This window comes from Somniosus microcephalus, unplaced genomic scaffold (genome assembly GCF_052327205.1).
Source record: "Somniosus microcephalus isolate GS21.2 unplaced genomic scaffold, FLI_Smic_1.0 unresolved_chr2, whole genome shotgun sequence".
NCBI lineage: Eukaryota > Metazoa > Chordata > Chondrichthyes > Squaliformes > Somniosidae > Somniosus > Somniosus microcephalus.
In genome coordinates this window covers 76,636,055-76,658,761 of record NW_028225180.1, presented here as the reverse complement: position 1 = coordinate 76,658,761, position 22,707 = coordinate 76,636,055, and the positions used below count along the sequence as shown (strand labels likewise).

The window sequence follows — 22,707 nt, the reverse complement described above, 5'->3', positions numbered from 1 at the left end:
CCAATTAGCATTTGGCTCAAAATTTTTAAATCAGTAATTGAACCAATTGCACTCTATGGCAGTGAGGTGTGGGGACCGCTAACACAACAAGAATTTGCAAAATGGGACAAACACCCAATTGAGATCCTACATGCAGAATTCTGTAAAAGTATCCTCCGGACTCAAAGGAAAACCGTAAACAATGCATGCAGGGCAGAACTAGGCCAATATCCATTAATAATTACTATCCAAAAAAGAGCCACCAAATTTTGGAAACACCTAAAAATGAGCAACCCCCACTGCTATCATTACGAAGCCTTGAAATGCCAAGAGAGGACCATAAAGAAGAATACCCTCAGTCAACTAGTCCTGGGACTCAGTGAAGCAACCACTAACACTACTAACAGTAACCAGCCCCAGGACAGTGACATCGTAGCACAGAGAATTCGACCCAACACAATTGTCACTAAGCAAAAGGAAAAATACCTGTCATATTGGGCAGAAACAACAAAAACCCAAAACAAACTCAATTGCTACTTGGCCCTAAACAGACAATACAACATGGCTGAATACCTGGCCATGGTAAAGGATAGCAAACTGAGAAAAACCTTGACAAGGTACAGACTTAGTGAACATAGCCTGGCGATCGAAAAAGGCAGACGCAGACAGACCCGGCTGCCAAGAGAGGACAGGATATGCTCTCACTGCAGTCAGGGAGTGGTGGAGACAGAGATACACTTCCTCACAGCTTGTGGAAAATATCAGGGCATCAGGGAGAATTTCTACCAAAAATTCACACAAATATGCCCTGAATTCAGAAATTTGAATGACGACCAAAAACTCCCATACCTACTAGGGGAACAGAGAAACTGTGTAACCTTAGCGGCACACTATGTTACAGCTTGCCATAAACAGAGGGACAACCAGTAAACCTAAGAAAAGAGTATATACAAATTATACAAATGTATATTTATACACTCAGGGATATATCTGTTTATACACTGTATGAATAGATCTGCGTTTGTGTTCAACCATAAATGTTTTTCGATGCTTTGGCAACATAAGATGTACCTTATCATGCCAATAAAGCGATTTGAATTGATTTGAATTGAGACAGAGAGTGAGACAGAGAGAGAGAGACAGAGACAGAGAGAGAGACAGAGACAGAGAGAGAGACAGAGAGTGAGACAGAGAGAGAGACAGAGCGTGAGAGAGAGACAGAGAAACAGAGTGAGAGAGATGATGTGCCTCAATAAATCTGAGACTCAATGTTAACTGAACAAAGCAAGGCTTTTATTAACTTAGAAGGTAACACACAGTGGAGAAGTGTCTCCCATCCAGAGGTCGGCTGTACTGGATGTGAGACATGCTGGGCCTGTTTAAGTAGGGGCCAGGTATGGGCGGAGCCCTACACACAATAAAATACAGGTGAGGAAATGGAACTGAGGTAAGGGAAATGAAACTGAAACTAAACCACAGTCACAGGCACAATCACACACAGAGAATACAGATGAGTGATGAATGGCATATTTCATCACAAGAGACAGAGAGAGACAGACAGCTATGTAAGCTTTGGCAATATGGTTCTCTGTAAACTTTCATGCCAATAAAGCATTTGAACTGAACTGAACTGAACTGAGAGAGAGACAGACAGAGAGACAGAGAGAGAGAGACACAGAGAGAGAGAGAGACAGAGAGTGAGACAGAGAGAGAGACAGAGAGACAGAGACAGAGAGAGAGAGACAGAGAGTGAGTCGGAGAGAGAGACAGAGAGTGAGAGAGAGACAGAGAGAGAGATAGAGAATGAGACAGAGAGCGAGAGAGCTTCAAGTGGTGTTCCAGTGCTCTCAGGAAGCTAGATGCTGATCTTTGTGGGGTGGGATTGAGGAGGCGAAATTTCTGACAGCTCTGAGGCAAGGTGGTTGGGGGGAGAAACACTGGCGGTGTGGATGGGCTGGCAGGGGCTCGCTAGCTTTCTGTGGTTCCATTCACGTTCCTCCTGGCTCCGCAAAATCTTACAAGAACAGAGAGACCTGGGGGTGTTTGTGCACGAATCATTGAAGGTGGCAGGACAGGTTAACAAAGCAGTTAATAAAACATACAGGATCCTGGGCTTTTTAAATAGAGACAGAGAGTTCAAAACCAGGAAATTACACGAAACCAATATAAATCATTAGTTCGGCCCCAGCTGGAGTATTGTGTCCACTTCTGGGCACCACACTTGAGGAGGGATGTCAAGGCCTTGGAGATTGACCAGAATGGTTCCAGGGATGAGGGACTTCAGTGACGTGGAGAGACTGGAGAAGCTGGGGTTGTTCTCCTTGGAGCAGAGAAGGTTAAGGGGAGATTTAATAGAGGTGTTCAAAATTATGAAGGGTTTAGATCGAGTAAATAAAGAGAAACTGTTCCCAATGGCTGAACGGTCGGTAACCAGAGGACACAGATTTAAGGTGATTGGCAAAAGAACCAGAGGGGACACGAGGAAAATTTTTTTACGCAGCGAGTGGTGAGGATTTGGAATGCGCTGCCTGATAGGGCAGTGGACACAGGTTCAATAGGAGCCTTCAAAAGGGAATTGGATAAATACTGGAAGGAGAAAAAATTGCAGGGATATGGGGAAAGAGCGGGGGGGGTGGGACTAACTGGATTGCTCTTCGAGAGAGCCGGCGCAGACTCGATGGGCTGACAGAAGGCTGTCGATAAGGTCCCACATAAGAGATTAGCGTGCAAAATTAAGGCACATGGGATTGGGGGCAAGGTATTGACTTGGATAGAGAACTGGTTGGCGGACAGAAAGCAAAGAGTTGGAATAAACGGGTCGTTTTCCGAGTGGCAGGCAGTGACGACTGGGGTACCGCAGGGATCGGTGCTAGGACCCCAGCTGTTCACAATATATATTAATGATCTGGACGAGGGAATTGGATGTAATATCTCCAAATTTGCAGACGACACAAAGCTGGGTGGGAGGGTAAGCTGTGAGGAGGATGTCGTGAAACTCCAGTACGATTTGGACAGGTTGGGTGATTGGGCAGAAACATGGCAAATGCACTATAATGTGGATAAATGTGAGGTTATCCACTTTGGTGGCAAAAACAGGAAGGCAGATTATTATTTGAATGGCAATAGATTGGGAGAAGGGGAAGTGCAAAGAGACCTGGGTGTTCTTGTGCACCAGTCGCTGAAGGTAAGCATGCAGGTGCAACAGGCGGTTAAGAAGGCAAATGGTATGTTGGCCTTCGTAGCAAGAAGGTTCGAGTACAGGAACAAGGATGTCTTGCTACAGTTGTACAGGGCCTTGGTGAGACCACACCTTGAGTATTGTGTGCAGTTTTGGTCGCCTTACCTGAGGAAGGACGTTCTTGCCATGGAAGGAGTGCAGCGAAGATTCACCAGGCTGATACCTGGGATGGCAGGAATGACGTATGAGGAGAGATTGTGTCGATTGGGCTTATACTCACTGGAGTTTAGAAGATTGAGAGGGGATCTCATCGAAACCTATAAAATTCTGTCAGGCCTGGACAGACTAGATGCAAGAAGGATGTTTCTGATGGCCGGGGAGTCCAGAACCAGGGGTCATAGTCTAAAGATAAGAGGTAAGCCATTTAGGACTGAAATGAGGAGGAATTTCTTCACCCAGAGAGTGGTGAACCTGTGGAATTCTCTGCTACAGAGGGCGGTGGAGGCCAATTCATTAAATATATTCAAGAAGGAGTTGGATATATTTCTTAAGGCTAAAGGGATCAAGGGATATGGGGAGAAGGCAGGGACAGGGTACTGAATTTGGATGATCAGCCATGATCTCATTGAATGGCGGAGCAGGCTCGAGGGGCCGAATGGCCTACTCCTGCTCCTACCTTCTATGTTTCTATGCCTCCTTCTGTGCAGTATCATTCTGTGATTCCATAACAACCTAACTTTTCCTGAGCGGCCCTTTAAGAACTGCTGGTTAAGCTACTCAACGTCTGGTAGCCAATAGGTGGAGCGTGCAAGGTGCATGCTCCGCCCACTGGCAGCTCAAAATTGTCTCGGGGTCCTTTGAACAACCGAGGAACCCAGCTAGCACATTACAGATAGGCCCTGCCCGAAGCAGGCCCTGGTCAGTCGGGCTGCAGTTGGGTTCGAGCAGCTCTGCAGACTTTATTGAGGTGGTTCGAGACGCAGTGCAGTTGTTACTTGGAACAGAAGCCAAGCTGTTTCCAAGTTGAAAAATTGCAAACCTGCTAAATAATTTCTTCAGAATACATCCTATCCCTCCATGGCCCTCGCCCCCTCCCTGGCTCTGTAACCTCCTCCGGCCCTACAACCCACCGAGATCTCCGCGCTCCTCCAATTCTGACCTCCTGAGCATCCCCTGATTATAATCGCTCCACCATTGGCGGCCGTGCCTTCAGCTGCCTGGACCCTGAGCTCTGGAATTCCCTCCCTAAACCTCTCCGCCTCTCTCTCCTCCTTTAAGACGCTCCTTCAAACCGACCTCTTTGACCAAGCTTTTGGTCACCTATCCTAATATCTCCTTATGTGGCTCGGTGTCAAATTCTGTTCGATAATCGCTCCTGTGAAGCACCTTGGGACGTTTTACTACGTTAAAGGCGCTATATAAATGCAAGTTGTTGTTGGGGAAAAATATGACACAAAAATGAATCTCAACAGTAGGAGATTGCGGTTGACAGCACCTCCCAAACCCGACCTCTTCCACCTAGAAGGACAAGGGCAGCAGGCGCACGGGAACACCACCACCTCCAAGTTCCCCTCCAAGTCACACACACCACCCTGACTTGGAAATATATCGGCCGTTCCTTCCTCGTCGCTGGGTCAAAATCTTGGAACTCCCTCCCTAACAGCACTGTGGGAGCACCTTCACCACACGGACTGCAGCGGTTCAAGAAGGGCGGCTCACCACCACCTTCTCAAGGGGCAACTAGGGATGGGCAATAAATGCGGGGCCTTGCCAGCGACTCCCACATCCCATGAATTAATTTAAAAAAATTATCTAGCATTTTTGCTAGCCCTTTCACGTATTTGATAAATGTTATTTTCCAAACTGGCATTCTTTTGTAAATGTAAATGTAAAATGTTTTTTGATAACACTAATTCAAAATGGATTATAGTCTATTAGTTCCAGATTCTGAAGGAAACCACTTTATTACAAGGCACATTTAAAGGGATACAATATTTATGCTTGTTATGCATTTCCTTGGGGGCGATTTTAACCCAACTTGTTCAGTAGGCGGGCGGGAAGTTAAAATCGCCCTGGCTCTTACCTGTCTGAAAGCTGCCTTGATCACGACATAAGAACATCAGAATTAGGAGCAGGAGTCGGCCATTCGGCCCCTTGTGCCTGCTCCGCCATTCAATATGATCATGGCTGATCATCTACCTCATCTCCACCTTCCCGCACTATCCCCATCATCCCTTGATTCCATTAATATCCAAAAATCTATCGATCTCAATCTTGAATATACTCAACGACTGAGTCTCCACAGCCCTCTGGGGCAGAGAATTCCAAAGATTCACCACCCTCTGAGTGAAGAAATTCCTCCTCATCTCAGTCCTAAATGGCCGACCCCTTATCCTGAGACTGTGACCCCTGGCTCTAGACTCCCCAGCCAGGGGGAAACAATCTGTCAGCATCTACCCTGTCAATCGCTCCTCAGAATCTTACATGTGTCAATGAGATCACCTCTCAATTTTAACCCGCTCTCCTGAGCGGGCAGCACGGATGCGCGCCCGGAGCCAACAGGGGTCCTTCGTTACATGTGCACGTCGTGGCCCGGTGGCATCATTGAGACCTGACGTGCGGAATTACCCCTCACTCCGTCCAACAGGTCATACAGTTCGGACTTGAGACTTATGAGAAATTACGCCAGACACACCGGTATTGTCATCATAGCGAGGAGATTTGAGTACAGGAGCAAGCATGCCTTGCTGCAGTTGTACAGGGCCTTGGTGAGACCACACCTTGAGTATTGTGTACAGTTTTGGTCGCCTTATCCGAGGAAGGATGTTCTTGCCATGGAGGGAGTGCAGCGAAGATTCACCAGACTGATACCTGAGATGGCAGGAATGATGTATGAGGAGAGATTGGGTCGATTAGGCTTACATTCGCTGGAGTTTAGAAGAATGAGAGGGGATCTCATTGAAACGTATAAAATTCTAACAGGACTAGACAAACTAAATGCAGGAAGAATGTTCCCGATGGTCGGGGGAGTCCAGAACCAGGGGTCACAGTCTAAGGATAAGGGGTAAGCCATTTAGGACTGAGATGAGGAGGAATTTCTTCACCCAGAGAGTGGTGAACCTGTGGACTTCTCTGCCACACAGGGCAGTTGAGGCCAATTCATTAAATATATTCAAGAAGTAGTTAGATATATTTGTTAAGGCTAAGGGGATCAAGGGATATGAGGAGAAAGCAGGGACCGGGTACTAAATTTGGATGATCAGCCATGATCTCATTGAATGGTGGAGCAGGCTTGAGGGGCCGAATGGCCTACTCCTGCTCCTATCTGCTATGTTTCTATATGTTTAACCTTTTATTGTTCCTAAGGCAGATTCAAAACCCCAACCACGATCTGAGCAGTCGACCAATAATATTACAGGAAGCCATACATACAACCACCCGCCGATGATCAGTCCAGTGTTGATTGTAGCTCCCCGTGAGCGAAAAGACTGGCCAGGCCCCTCCTTCCTCTGACTGCAGCCTGACCCTCGTAGGCGAGATGACTGGCTAAGCCACCTTCTTCTGACTGCAGTGCCAACAGTCTTTAGCCACTGTATTTTATACAGCTTTCCTTGCCTTTTTGCATTGAATCAATCAGTCAGAGATAGTGAAACGTTCATAAGAACATAAGAAATAGGAGCAGGAGTCGGCCATTCGGCCCCTCGAGCCTGCTCCGCCATTCAATGAGATCATGGCTGATCTTCTACCCAACTCCATTCACCGGCCCTATCTCCATATCCCTTGATGCCCTTACTGGTCAGAAATCTATCGACTTCTGTTTTGAATATACCCAATGACTGAGCCTCCACAGCCCTCTGGGGCAGAGAATTCCAAAGATTCACCACCCTCTGTGTGAAGAAATTTCTCCTCATCTCAGTCCTCAATGGCCGACCCCTTATCCTGAGACTGTGACCCCTGGTTCTAGACTCCCCAGCCAAGGGAAACATTCTCCCAACATCCACCCTATCAAGCCCTGTAATAATTTTGTATACTTCAATGAGATCCCCTCTCATTCTTCTGAATTCAAGAGAATACAGGCCTAGTTTACTCAATCGCTTCTCATACGACAGTCCCGCCATCCCAGGAATCAATCTCGTGAACCTTCGTTGCACTCCCTCTATGGCAAGTATATCCTTCCTTAGGTAAGGCGAACAAAATTGTCCACAGTACTCCAGGTGTGGTCTCACCAAGGCCCTATATAATTGCAGTAAGACTTCCTTTAATGTTGGTCTGAGCTGTTTGAGCTGCCAAACGTTCACACGAACTCATCCTGTGTGGCTGATCCTTATCACAGCCCAAAATTGTTATTCACTCTTAAAGTCTACAAAAAGTGACAGAAAGCCGCTTGGCTAGGTTCATGAGTTACGTCGTATTCTGCATTTCAAAACTTCAAAGGGTTTGACTTCTCCCCTTTAACCTCAGAAAAGTCACCATGCCTGCAAAGCTAAGGGGGTTTGTTGATCTCTGTTGACTATCACTACCCCCTGCAGTCGCAACCATGTTTCCTGCCTGATCAGTGAAAGACTGCATGTTGCATTTACCAACTTTATTTCACTTTGAAAAAAAAACCCGTGTTGCCTGGCAAAGCATTTCAAGAAATATTAAAAATTAAGGGTCTGTGTTATAAATCTCATCATCATAAAGAAACTACTCATGAAATAACACTGGACGGCCAGCTGGTGGTGCCGTCTAAGGAGTATAAATACTCGTGCGTGGGTCCAGCTTGCCCTGGGACATTTTGTAAGACAGGAACTAGTGAAGGACAACTAGACCTCCATGTTTTGAAACAAGTTGATTAAAGCCTTGCTTTATACTCAAACCAAGTGCGTAGTGAGTTTTATTACATCAGTCTGTAAATAGCGAGGGGGGAAGCCTCAGTCTGCAGGATGATATAGATGGGTTGGTCAGATGGGCGGAACAGTGGCAAATGGAATTTAACCCTGAAAAGTGTGAGGTGATGCATTTTGGGAGGACTAACAAGGCAAGAGAATACACAATGAATGGTAGGACCCTAGGAAGGACAGAGGATCAGAGGGACCTTGGTGTGCATGTACATAGATCCCTGAAGGCAGCAGAACAGGTGGATAAGGTGGTTAAAAAGGCATATGGGATACTTGCCTTCATTAGCCGAGGCATAGAATATAAGAGCAGGGAGGTTATGATGGAGCTGTACAAAACGCTGGTTAGGCCACAGCTGGAATACTGTGTGCAGTTCTGGTCGGTCGCCACACTATAGGAAGGATGTGATTGCATTGGAGAGGGTGCAGAGGAGATTCACCAGGATGTTACCTGGGCTGGAGCACTTCAGCTATGAGGAGAGACTGGACAGGCTGGGGTTGTTTTCCTTAGAGCAGAGAAGGCTGAGGGGGGACCTGATTGAGGTGTACAAAATTATGAGGGGCATAGATAGGGTAGATAGAAAGGAACTTTTCCCCTTAGTAGAGGGGTCAATAACCAGGGGGCATAGTTTCAAGGTAAGGGGCAGGAGGTTTAGAGGGGATTTGAGGAAAAACCTTTTCACCCAGAGGGTGGTTGGAATCTGGAACTCACTGCCTGAAAGGGTGGTAGAGGCAGGAACCCTCACAACATTCAAGAAGCTTTTAGATGAGCACTTGAAACGCCATAGCATACAAGGCTACGGACCAAGTGCTGGAAGATGGGATTAGAATGGACAGGGTTTGATGGCCGGCGTGGACACGATGGGCCGAAGGGCCTCTTTCTGTGCTGTATAACTCTATGTACTTTCGACAGACTGTAATTTTAACTCAGGTCTGAGCGGGGGAATCCGCCCGGAGTTAAAATCAGAAGCGTAAATGAGACACATATTCCACGCCGAGACAAATAAGGAGACAAATAAGTTGGCGCTCCCCGGTGCTTTTTCTAAAAGGTGTTGCTTTTGTCGTCTTTAGGGCAAATGGCTGGCGATCACACCAGACTGGAGTTCCACAACATCGAGACTGGCATCATGACGGAGAAGCGCTTCATCTCAATCGTCCCCTCGAACTTCATCGGACACTTACAGAGCCTCGAGTTCAACGGCATGCACTACATTGACCTCTGCAAGAACGGCGACATCAACTACTGCGAACTCAACGCCTTCTTCGGCATGAGGGACATCATCGCGGATCCGGTGACGTTCAAAACCAAGTCCAGCTACCTGGCGCTGGCCACGCTGCAGGCCTACACCTCCATGCATCTCTTCTTCCAGTTCAAGACCACGGCGATAGACGGGCTGATTCTTTACAACAGTGGCGACGGCAACGATTTCATCGTGGTGGAGCTCGTTAAAGGGTGGGTACAAGTCATAGAGTCGTAAACCTCTACCGCACAGAAGGAGGCTACTCGGCCCTTTGCGTCCGCGCCAGCCGAAAAAAAAGCTCTCCAGCCTAGTCCCACTTTCCCGCTCTTGCTCCGTAGCCCTGTAGGTTACAGCACTTCAAGTGCACATAAGAACATAAGAATTAGGAGCAGGAGTCGGCCATTCGGCCCCTCGAGCCTGCTCCGCCATTCAATAAGATCGTGGGTGATCATTGACCTCAACTCCACTTTCCCGCCCGATCCCCATATCCCTCGATTCCCCGAGAGCCCAAAAATCTCTCGATCTCAGCCTTGAATATACTCAACGACTGAGCCTCCACAGCCCTCTGGGGCAGAGAATTCCAAAGATTCACCGCCCTCTGAGTGAAGACATTTCTCCTCATTTCAGTCTTCAATGGCCGACCCCTTATCCTGAGACTGTGACCCCTAGTTCTAGACTCTCCAGCCAGGGGAAACAGCCTCTCAGCATCTACCCTGTCAATCCCCCTCAGAATCTTGTATGTTTCAATGAGATCACCTCTCATTCTTCTAAACTCCAGAGAGTATAGGCCCAGTCTACTCAATCTCTCCTCATAGGACAGCCCTCTCGTCCCAGGAATCAATCTAGCGACTCTTCATTGCACCGCCCCTAAGGCAAGTATGTCCCTCCTTAGGTAAGTTTGCACATGATTTCGTAAAGCGGAAACATCTAGGCAGCCAATGCTCCTTGTTGGTCAGGGGCCATTACTGTAGCGGCCAGCTGCAGCACTCCAAGAATTCTGCAAGGTTATGCTTGAACTGTATAAAACATTAGTTAGGCCACAGCTAGAGTACTGCGTGCAGTTCTGGTCACCACATTACTGGAAGGATGTGATCGCACTAGAGGGGGTGCAGAGGAGATTTACGAGGATGTTGCCAGGACTGGGGAATTTTAGCTATGAGCAAAGATTGGACAGGCTGGGGTTGTTTTCTTTGGAACAGAGGAGGCTGAGGGGAGATTTAATTGAAGTGTTTAAAATTATGAGGGGCCTAGATAGAGTGGACAGGAAGAACCTATTTCCCTTAGCAGAGAGGTCAATAACCAGGGGGCAGAGATTTAAAGTAATTGGTAGAAGGATTAGAGGGGAGTTGAGGAGAACTTTTATCACCCAGAGGGTGGTGGGGGTCTGGAACTCACTGCCTGAAAGGGTGGGAGAGGCAGAAACTCTCATCATGTTTAACAAGTAACTAGATTGATTCCTGGGGTGAGAGGGCTGTCCTATGAGGAGAGATTGAGTAGATTGGGCCTATACTCTCTGGAGTTTAGAAGAATGAGAGGTGGTCTCATTGAAACATACAAAATTCTTACAGGGCTTGACAGGGTAGATGCTGAGAGGTTGTTTCCCCCTGGCTGGGGAGTCTAGAACCAGGGGTCACAGTCTCAGAATAAGGGGTCGGCCATTTAGGACTGAGATGAGGAGGAATTTCTTCACTCAGAGGGTGGTGAATCTTTGGAATTCTCTGCCCCAGAGGGCTGTGGAGGCTCAGTCGTTGAGTATATTCAAGGCGGAGATCGATAGATTTTTGGATTCTCGGGGAATCAAAGGATATGGGGATCGGGCGGGACAGTGGAGTTGAGGTGGAAGATCACCCATGATCTTATTGAATGGCCGAGCAGGCTCGAGGGGCCGAATGGTCTACTCCTGCTCCTATTTTTTGCGTTCTAATGTTCTTAAACTTACCTCCTGGTGGGCCACCAAGCCGTAACAAAGAGAAGGTTTGACCTCTGATCGGGTAGATGGAGAGAAACTATTTCCTCTGGTGGGGGGGAGTCCAGAACACGGGGGGGGCGTAACCTTAAAATCAGAGCCAGGCCGTTCAGGGGTGATGTCAGGAAGCACTTCTTCACACAAAGGGTGGTGGAAATCTGGAACTCTCTCCCCCCAAAAAGCTATTGAGGCTGGAGGTCAATGGAAAATTTCAAAACAGAGATTGACAGATTGTTGTTAGGCAAAGGATACAGAACCAAGGCGGGTAGATTAAGTTAAGATACAGATTAGCCATGATCTGATTGAATGGCGGAACAGGCTCGAGGGCTGAATGGCCTCCTCCTGTTCCTATGTTTGCGCTGAGTTAGCAGATCGTGACTGAAGGAGAAAGTCGCCTCTAGGTTTGACTTCAGGAATCCTGGACTAGGATGGGAGAGAAGCAGCAAATTAGCCCATGTCCGGCAGCTGTGAATGAGCCCCTGCCCTCCCAGGTTACCAGGCTATTACACCGTGAATGCTTCACCGATGAATGTTTTGTCACTTAGGTCTGGTACTGGAGGACTGCTGGTGCAAGTGAATTTGGATACCCGGTAAAGTCAGCACCTTCGGGAGAGATGGGGAGAAAGCTGAAGAAAAGTTTCAGATAGGACTTATACTAAAGAAAGACTAGCATTTCTATAGCGCTTTTCACAGCCACCAGACGTCCCAAAGCGCTTCACAGCCAATGAAGTACTTTTTGAAGTGTAGTCACTGTTGCAATGCGGGAAACGCAGCCAACTTGCGCACAGCAAACTCCCACAAACAGCAATGTGATAATGACCAAGCAATCTGTTGTTTGTTACATTGGTTGAGGGAGAAATATTGGCCCAGGACACCAGAGATAATTACCCCACTCTTCTTCGAAATAGTGGCCGCGGGATCTTTTACGTCCACCTGAGAGAGCAGACGTCTCATCCGAAAGACGGCACCTCCCTCAGTACCGCCCCTCCGACGGTGCGGCGCTCCCTCAGTACCGCCCCTCCGACGGTGCGGCGCTCCCTCAGTACTGCCCCTCCGACGGTGCGGCGCTCCCTCAGTACCGCACCGCCGACGGTGCGGCTCTCCCTCAGTACCGCCCCGCCGACGGTGCGGCTCTCCCTCAGTACCGCCCCTCCGACGGTGTGGCGCTCCCTCAGTACCGTCCCTCCGACAGTGCAGCGCTCCCTCAGTACTGCCCCTCCGACGGTGTGGCGCTCCCTCAGTACCGTCCTTCCAACGGTGCGGCGCTCCCTCAGTACCGCCCCTCCGACGGTGCAGCGCTCCCTCAGTACCGCCCCTCCGACGGTGCGGCGCTCCCTCAGTACTGCCCCTCCGACAGTGCGGCGCTCCCTCAGTACTGCCCCTTGGACAGTACGGCGCTCCCTCAGTACTGCCCCTCCGACAGTGCGGCGCTCCCTCAGTACTGCCCCTACGACAGTGCAGTGCTCCCTCAGTACCGCCCCTCGGACAGTACGGCGCTCCCTCAGTACTGGCACTGGGAGTGTCAGCCTAGATTCCCCATAACCCTTGACTCCCCTGTAGCTCAAATATCTGTCTATCTCCACCTTGAATATATTCAATGACCCAGCCTCCACAGCTCTCTGGGGTAGAGAATTCCAAAGATTCACCACCCTCTAAGAGAATAAATTCTTCCTCATCTCCTTCTTAAATGGGCGACCCTTTATTCTGAGACTATGCCCCCAGTTCTAAATTCCCCCACGAGGGGAAACATCCTCTCAGCATCGACCCTGTCGAGCCCCCTCAGAATCTTATATGTTTCAATACGATCACCTCTCATTCTTCTAAACTCCAGTGAGTATAGGCCCAACCTGCTCAACCTTCCCTCATAAGACAACCCCTTCATCTCAGGAATTAACCTCGTGAACCTTCTCTGAATTGCCTCCAATGCAAGCATATCCCTCCTTAAATAAGGTGAGCAAAACTGTACGCAGTACTCCAGGTGTGGTCTCACCAATGCCCTGTACAGTTGTATTAAGACTTCCCTACTTTTATACTGAGGGAGTGCTGCACGTTCAAATGGTGCCGTCTTTCAGATGAGGTGATAAAACCATAGTCCCCATCCGCTCTCTAAGGTGGATGTAAAGACCCCCTGACACAATTTTGAACAAGAGCAGGAAAGATCTCCCCAATCTTCTGGCCAATATTGATCCCTCAATCAACATCACAAACAGGTTATCTGGTCCTTATCACATTGCTATTTGTGGGAGCTTGCTGTCCGTAGAGTGGTTTCAAAAGTATTTAATTGGCTGTAAAGAGCTTTGGGACATCCTGAGATCGTGAAAGGCGCTATAGAAATGCAAGTCTTCTTTCTTTTCAAGGTAGTATGTCCAATCACAGTCCAAGAGTTTCCCTTTTCTATGAGATGTTAAAGCTTGAATTAACATTTAAACTTTTACACTTGTCCTTTATATTAGAAAGAGTTAGGTCTAACACATAGTTCCTGTCTGTCTCACTCAAACTTCTTCCAACCAAAAGCAGAAACAGAGGAGCCCTCCAGGAGCACAACATACTGGAGCCAGAATATCTGCAGTCTCTTAATTGACCGCTATATGGACTCTAGCAGTGTTTACTTAACAGCAATTAGACATTCTGCCTTAAAAGGAACACCAATCTACATTTTAAGAGAGGAATCATAGATTTGTTTTGCATGGTATAACGTTCCTGTTTAATTTATCCATGTTCTTTTCACAGTCTCTCCATTGAACTTAGGCACGTTACTTAGTCAGAGTTTTACAAAACCATGGCCTAGAAATTCAGTTGGGCGCGCCAGCCGTTAGCGCCTTAGGAGGAGTAGATCTCGAGCGCTAGGCGCTTATCGCCCGGGCGCAGCGCGATCTGCGCCTCTCCCCAACTTCAGGACACATTTAGCGCCGGCGCAAAGTCTTAGCGCGCGCCCTGCTGCGCGCGCAGATCATGACGTCATTTAATAGTGCAACGCCCTTTGTGCGCCCCAAACCGGAACTTCACTCGCGCCGGCCCATTGTGCGCCGGGCGGCCCGAGCGACTGTGAAGTGGAACGGTACACAGGCCAGCCGGGCCGCGGGGAGCGCAAATTAAAGGGCACTTACCCAGCAGTATAAAGGCCAGCCATTTTGCAGCATTCACTCTTGTGCAACGGTTTTTTGGACAGAGACCAAGGAGGAGAGTTTACTGGTTTGGACCAACACTTGGACAGGTATTTTTGGCTCAGGCCAGAGCTTACCAATTATCTTTGCCTTCATTCAGAGCTCAGTGTTTGCCAGCATATAATGGGGGCTGCATTGGGTGGCAACGCTGAATTTCAGCCTTATGCCAGAAGGGCTTACAGACGCCGTGAGAGAGTGGCTGCCCTGGCTAGACGCAGAGGGGGCAACAGGCGTCGCCAACTGAGGCCTTACCCACGCAGGGTATACCGCCAGCAGACCTCCTATCTGACCATGTCTGCCGCGATGTGTGTTAGGAGGCTGCGATTCCGAAGGGAGGTGGTTGCAGACATCTGCCGGCTGCTTCAGAGAGATCTGCAGCCACAGCTGATGCGCAGGACGTCTCTGTCGGTGGCAGTGAAGGTGACGGTGGCTCTCAACTTCAATGCCTCCGGCTCCTTCCAATCCGCTACTGGGGACATCGCTAACATCTCCCAGTTCGCCGTGCATTGCTGCATCCGCCAGGTGACCGAAGCCCTTTTCAGAAGGAGACATCAATTCATCTCCTTCCCCATGACCCTGGACAAGCAGCAGCAGCGTGCAGTGGGGTTTGCAAGAATAGCGGGCTTCCCCATGGTGCAGGGCGCCATTGACTGCATGCATGTTGCTTTGCGGGCATCTCTTGAGCATGCCGAGGATTACCGCAACCGGAAGGGCTACCATTCCCTCAATGTACAGCTGGTGTGTGACCACAGGCAGCGCATCCTAGCTGTCAATGCCCGCTTTCCAGGCAGCAGCCACGATGCCTTTATCCTGCGACAGACAACTGTGGCTGACATGTTCCAGGCACAGCCTCCCCCAAGAGGATGGCTTATCGGGGACAAAGGCTATTCTTTGTGTACCTGGCTCATGACCCCACTCCGCGCGCCCACGACCCCTGCTGAAGAGGCATACAACGAGAGCCATCAAGCGACGAGGAACCTCATAGAACAAACAATCGGTGTGCTCAAGCAACGGTTCCGCTGTCTTGATCGCTCCGGGGGAGCCCTCCAGTATTCGCAGGATCGAGTCTCCCAATTCATCGTCGTTTGCTGCATGCTGCACAACCTGGCTATCCACAGGACTCAGGCACTGCCACCTCACGTTGGACCACCACCTCAGGAGGAGGAGCATGAGGACGACGAGGACGAGGAGTACCAGCCCAGGAGGGACGCACAAGGTCCAAGGGCCGCCCGTCAGTGGCTTATTGAACGTCACTTCTAGGCCCCCTGTCAGGGAATGGCTTGTGCCAATGATAGAACATGATTGCAGCCGCTCCGCAAGCCCTCAGCCGGTTAAGGCAACAAACACTTCAAAGATCAAACATGGACAATGTGAATAAATAAAATGCTTTATTGTACAAACTCTGGGCCCTTCCCACATGAAAACCAAAAACAGACGAAACCCCCAAAAAACACTCAAACACATTACTCGCTCCCACAACCTGGAGAGGATTAACAAAATAGGCCAACTAAAATGGCCGTCATTCTCGGCCTTCGTCCAAAACAAACATCACATCATCGGCCTTCAAAAAACAAACATCCAATTCTCGGCCTCAAGAAACAAACACAAATGGCCACACATTCGACTATTTGGCCCGCTAGGGCGATGCCTTGGCCATCTTTGGGTGGCCCCTGCCCGCCCTGCTGCTCCGCCTCAAAGTAAGGCCATTGGCTGCTGCAAGGCTGGGGGCAGGCTCCTGAGGGGCACATGTCGTGACGGCAGATGCCCTTGGGGGTCGGCCTAGTGGAGGTCTGGCCGTCGAGCGGGCGGCTGTTGATTGCTGCAGCTGTGGCTGGCCAGCATCAGTCGCTGCAGCAGCTCCTGGCAGCTCCACTGGGGGAGTGGCAGTGGCGGCTGGAGGAATGGCGGCAAGCTGGCGGATGGCAGGCGCTCGCTGGTCGCCTGAGACACTGGCACTCGCCCGGGCCAGCACTGCAGCATGCACACCAATCTGCCGAGGGACAGACCGCTGTGCTGCTGCAGCGCGCCGGGTGCCCTGGCGATGCCTGGCTGACACAGCGAGTGTGGCAGCAGTGAGTGCCCGTGTTGACCTGTTCGCTGACCGCATCAGAGCAGCCAGTGACTGGACGGCACCACTGATCACCTGGCCAGTCGCTGACAGAGCTGCCCCGAATTCCGCCCGACTCGCTGCCTGATCTGCCCGGTATTCCGCCCGACTGGTGGCCTCTGAGGGCCCGAACTCGGCCACACTCCGCGAGAGGGAATCGATGGACTCAGGCAACCGTGCCACTGCCACCATGAGCTCCGTGTGCCGGCGCTCCGAGTCCGCGGACAAGTCTTCGAGGCGTTCCATCTCCTCGGCGAAGAGCATCTCCTGACTGGAGGCCGGACTCTCCCTCTGGGGAGAAGGCCGCCGAGCTGGCCGACCCTTCCTGCGTTGCTGGAGGCCGCTGGGCCCAGCAATTGGACTCCCCTCCGACGCATCCCCCCTCTGGGGAGAAGGCCGCCGAGCTTCCACCCCCCTCCCGCCTTTCTGCAGCCCGCAGGTCCCAGGAGCTCGCCTCCCCTTCGACACTTCCGCCACGCTGCCCTCCAGGGAAGATGTGTCCCCTACATTGGCCTGGGTGGCCGCGGCTGAGGGTTCCTCTGATGGGCCGCCTTCCTCTTGCTCCTCCTCCTGCTCCTCTTCGGAGGGTCTGTCACTGGCAAGTTGAGGGACCTCCTCTTGACCATCTGAAAGCAGGAAGGCACAAGAGTAGCTTTAGAGTGAGGAGAGGGCGTCAGTGCGGGTGCATGAGTGGTGGCATTCAGCGCATTGGTCGGACAGTGGCAAAGGATGTAGATCTGATGCGCAAGTGGGACGAGAGAGGTGCAAAAGGTGATGTCCTTACCATTGCTGCCCAGAACAGGGTCGGCATCTCCACATGCAATGGGCCCAATCACCCAGCCACCCATGAGGCGCTCCACGCGATGTTGCAGGTCGGTGAGTGGCTGGATATGGGGTCGGCCTCCCCCGGTCGCAGTCCAGCTCTTGCGATTATTCGCCAGCTTGGCCTGCAAGAGAAAGGACGGCCTCTAAGTACAGTGTGTCGCCGTGATCTTGTGTGCACTGCCTCACATGGTGGAATAGCCTGGCCAGTGTGTCGCCATGATCTGGTGTGCAATGCCTCCCATGGTGGAATAGCCTGGCCAGTGTGTTAAGTGCAGAATGTGCAATTGATGCTCATGCCTGTCCCATAGCTGCTGGATGAAGGCTGGCCATTAGAGCTTTCAGGTCCCTTTGCCCATAATGTGAGGTGCACATGCAAGGATGAGGAGGTTACTGGAAAGGGTACTCACCCTGACAATGCGTGTGAGGTCATTTAACTTTTTGCGGCATTGGGCACTGGTCCTGGGGACGTCGCTGTTGGCTGACAGCTTGCTGGCGACATGCCTCCAGGCTCTCCTGTAGACGCGGACCGTCGCCTTCTTGCCATTGTCCGGGTACAAAACATGGCGCCTCTTCTCCACAGCAGCAAGCAGCACACTCAGATCACACTCTGAGAAGCGCTGCGCACGTTCACGGGCCTTCTCCATGTCTTCAGGCGCTATTTGGGTCCAGCAGCAGTGTTCAGGCCTAGCTGGAGGGCTCCACTATCCAGGGCGTGGCAGCAGACACAGTCGACCCTTCCCCCTTAAGAGCTGGCCGGCGCCAGGGTGTCTGCTGTCAATCACGAGATGGCCGCACCTGCGCTGCGCCCGGCCTCGGCGCTATCGATCACCACCTCCGGCTTAGCGCCCAAAGAGAGGCGTCCAGCAGCAGTTTTAGCGCTCGCTCGAACTCCTAGGGCGAAGCTAATGAATATCGGAGAAGTGGCTTTGATTTGGCGGCGGCCGCAAATTTTAGCGGACGCCCCACTTTAGCGCCCCAAAAGTGGCGTCAATGAATTTCTAGGCCCATGTCTGTTTTAGTTAGTGTCAAAAAGTTGTAGATCGGAAATGGGATAGAGGTTTAGCAGAGAAAGAGGCCAAAAGGAATTAAGTGATGGTATTTTGAGACCAGCTATCTAGTCTCCATTGGTCTAGGACAAGGAGTAGACCATTCGGCCCATCGAGTGCCCTGGCAGCTCTTTCGTTTTAATGCCAATATTCGGCCCAAGTCCAATATTGGAGCAAGGCAAGTCTGTCGAATTCCAGGACATTTTTGGCGCTTCAATTGGTTATTACCCGGGAGCTGAGATTCTCTGAATAACCTGGCAATCTAGTATCCTAATGGGTAGGGTGAACCTGGCTGGACCAGTAGGCAGAGCCCTATTCCTGTAAGCTGTGGGCTTTGATCATAGAATCATGGAATAGTACAGCACAGAAGGAGGCCATTCAGCCCATTGAGTCTGCGCCGGCTCTTTCGAAGAGCGATCCCGTTCGTCCCACTCCCCCCACTGTCTCCCCATATCCCTGCAATTTATTCCCCTTCCAGTATTTATCCAATTCCCTTTTGAAGGCTCCTATTGAATCTGCATCCACCGCCCTATCAGGCAGCGCATTCCAAATCCTCACCACTCGCTGCGTAAAAAGGTTGTTCCTCATTTAGCCAGTTTCAGCTGGTTAAATTCCTTACATAGGTTTGGGCGTAGGTGCTTGCAAACCTGTGACTTGGCCCTTTGGATTTGAGTAAATGGAAGATGCCCTTATGGGAGAGAGTCTGCACTCCATCTGAGGCCAACCAAAATTCTACTTCACAGAAACCCCACAGTGCAGATAGAGGCCATTTCGGCCCATCGAGCCTGCACCGACACATATCCCACCCGATCCCCGTAACCCCTATACCAACACATAGCCCACCCTATCCCCGTAACCCCACGTATTTAATCCCCCTAACACTAAGGGTCAATTTATCATAGCCAATCAACCTTTGGACTGTGGGAGGAAACCGGAGCACCCAGAGGAAACCCACGCAAACACGGGGAGAATGTGCAAACTCCACACAGAGAGTCACCCGAGGCTGGATTCGAACCCGGGTCCCTGGCGCTGTGAGGCAACAGTGCTAACCACTATGCCACCGTGCTGGAGATCAGTGATCTGGTGATGTTGGCTTTCTACGCATCTACTCCGAAGAACATAAGAATTAGGAGCAGGATTAGGCCATTCGTCCCCTCGAGCCTGCTCCACGATTCAATAAGATCATGGCTGATCATCGACTTCAACTCCACTTTCCTGCCCGGTCTCCATATCCCTCGAGTCCCCGAGAGTCCAAAAATCTATCGATCTCTGTCTTGAATATACTCATAGACTGAGCCTCCACAGCCCTCTGGGGTAGAGAATTCCAAAGATTCACCACCCTCTGAGTGAAGAAATTCCTCCTCATCTCAGTCCTAAGTACCATCACTGAATGCCCTTTAGTGAGGTTCTTTTTCAATTGGAAACATTTCATTATTAAAATTTAATCAGATGTCAGCCGTGGCTCAGTGGGTAGCACTCTCGCCTCTGAGTCAGAAGGTCGTGGGTTCGCAGTCCCACTCCAGGGACACAAGCCCATGATCCAGGCCGACACTCCCGGTGCCAGTGCTGAGGGAGCGCCGCACTGTCGGAGGTGCCGTCTTCCAGATGAGACGTTAAACCGAGGCCCCGCCTGCCCTCTCAGGTGGACGTAAAAGATCCCACGGCCACTGTTGGTGAAGAGCAGGGGAGCTCTCCCCGATGTAATGGCCAATACTTATCCCTCAACCAAAATACTGTGGGAGCTTGCTGTGCGCAAATTGGCTGCTGCGTTTCCCACATTACAACAGTGACCACACTTCAAAAAGTACTTCATTGGCTGTAAAGTGCTTAGGGACATCCTGAGGTTGTGAAAGGGACTATATGAATACGAGTCTTTCTTTCTTTCTTCCCTCCTTCCTTCCTTCCTTTCTTCCTTCCTTCCTTCCTCCCTCCCTTCCTCCCTTCTTCTTTCCTTCCTTCCCTCCTTCCTTCCTTCCCTCCTTCCTTCCTTCCTTCCTTCCTTCCATCCTTCCTTCCTCCCTTCCTTCCTCCCTCCCTCCCTTCCTTCCTTTTCTTAATTCTGTCATGGTACATAAGCAGTTAAAACACCTCACAGAATAAAATGTCTTTATTTTGTTTATTTTGTCCCGTTCGCCCATCATCCCTGTGCTCGCTGACCTACATTGGCTCCCGGTTAAGCAAAGCCTCGATTTTAAAATTCTCATCCTTGTCTTCAAATCCCTCCATGGCCCTCGGCCCCCCTCCCTATCTCTGTAATCTCCTCCAGCCCCAGAACCCTCCGAGATCAATGCGCTCCTCCAATTCCGGCCTCTTGAGCATCCCCCGATTTTAATCGCTCCACCATTGGCGGCCGTGCCTTCAGCTGCCTGGGCCCTAAGCTCTGGAATTCCCTCCCTAAACCTCTCCGCCTCTCTCTCCTCCTTTAAGATGCTCCTTAAAACCCACCTCTTTGACCAAGCTTTTGGTCACCTGCTCGAATATCTCCTTATGTGGCTCGGTGTCAAATTTTGTTTGATAAGGCACCTTGGGACGTTTTTACTACCCTGTGGAAATTCCTGGTGCATGTGTCCGAACTTTCTAAAATGCTGTTGTTTCTTAGGCCTAGAAATTCAGGTGGCTGTGCCACCTGTTAGCGCCTTAAGAAGGCGCTAAGTGGGCCGCAAGCCACTGGCCACGCCTCCCACTAAATTCTGCGGGACGCTAATGGTGGCGTTAGCCGTTAGTGCTGCGCCGCTACCAATGATGTCATCGGTGTGTGCAGCGCCCCGCTAACGCCCCGGCCGCGATATTAGGAAGCGCCCCCTGCTTTACCGCCGGACGCTATGTGCGACCGGTTCAGGGGGGCCTACCTGTGGCGGTAGAGGCGCAAATTAAAGGAGAGGTGCGGGGCGGCCATCTTTGTTGTTGGCTGCCTGCCAGCACCTCTCTGCGCTCCCGTCCCCGGCCTCCTAACCCCCCCCCCCCCCGCCGCGGAGTGCCGGCTGCGTTCCAAGAGCCCGGCACTTCTCCTCGGTGCCGGGCTCTTTTGCCGGCACTCGTGATCCTCGGGGGCCCAGCTGGGCCCCAGATCGCGCAGAACAAGGCCCCTCCCCTTTAAGAAGGGGAGGAAGGCCTGCAGTACCGCAGCACGACGTGCCGCAGCGTGTGGCACTGCGGCACGTTGCGCAACGATATTCAGTTACAGCGCCCCAAGAGGGATGCGGGGCGCCTCCAGGGCGGCCGCGACTGCTTCCGGGGCGCTACTTTTAGCGCCCTGGCGAGGCTGGCGCCCTAAACGTGGCTATAATCAATTTCTAGGCCTTAGTCTCCGCTGGCTTGTGTAGTTATGTTCAACTGCTGGTCTAGTGATACAGCGCCTTTCACCACCTCAGGACGCTCCAAAAATGCTTTGCAGCCAATGACGTACATTTTGTTTTGAAGTGTAGTCACCGTTGTAATGTTGGAAACACGGCTTCTGCAGTGGGTTAGGGCTGGATCCGTTGTATGGTGTGATACCGAGCCGTATGGACCAGAAAATCGCAGACGATTCATTCCCTTCGCGGCACAGAGGTAGATTATCTTATCCAGGGCAACATTTTGATCGCTAGATTTTTGCCTTAGCGTTCCTGGGTTATGGGCGGGAAAAATCAGCCACTTCTAAGCAATTGCTGTCTGGTAACGCTCCTGTGAAGCGCTGTAGGACATGTGGAATTACCCCTCACCCCGTCTAACAGGTTATAGAGTTCGGACTTGAGACTTATGTGAAATTACACCAGACATACCAGTTCCATCTTCAACCTTTTATTGTTCCTAAGACAGATTCAAAACCCCAACCACTGTACACCAATAATGTTACAGGAAATCGTATACAACCACCCACGGATGATCAGTCCGGCGTTGATTGTAGGCCCTTCCTTCCGACTGCAGTGCTGATATTTTTAGTCACTCTCTTTTATGCTGTTTTCCTTGCCTTTCTCCGTAAATCAATCATTCAGAGATTGTGAGAGGCGTTCCTTTAATGTTCGACCTGAGTTGTTTGAGCTGTCAAACTTTCACACCCACACATCCCGTGTGGTTACCCGTTAGATGCCTTTATCAAAGCCCAACTTGCTCATTCACTCATACAAGTTGGCGGAAGTGGCAGCAAACCACTCGGTCACATTTCGCGTATTACGTTGCATCCTCTATTTCAGAACTCCCAAGGTCTGACTCCTCCCTTTAGCCGCCAAAAGTCATTCCACAACCCTGTGGCCTGTTCGTTGTAGACACGAAGGGCTGGATTTTACTTACCGAGACGAGTTGGGGGCGAGACTGCTGCCTTCCGGGTTCTAGTCCCGCCCCCCAG

The 22,707-nt window shown here is 50.7% G+C and overlaps 1 protein-coding gene across 1 annotated transcript in view; it reads left to right on the top strand.

Annotated features, from left to right (window-relative positions):
* Positions 1-22,707, top strand: part of LOC147092842 (neurexin-2-like) — a 1,315,750-nt gene that overhangs the window by 1,202,509 nt on the left and 90,534 nt on the right. Inside the window, exon 13 of the mRNA XM_085975700.1 lies at positions 9,106-9,487. Within this exon, the coding sequence (XP_085831826.1) occupies positions 9,106-9,487 (382 nt within the window). The remainder of the gene's footprint in view (positions 1-9,105; positions 9,488-22,707) is intronic.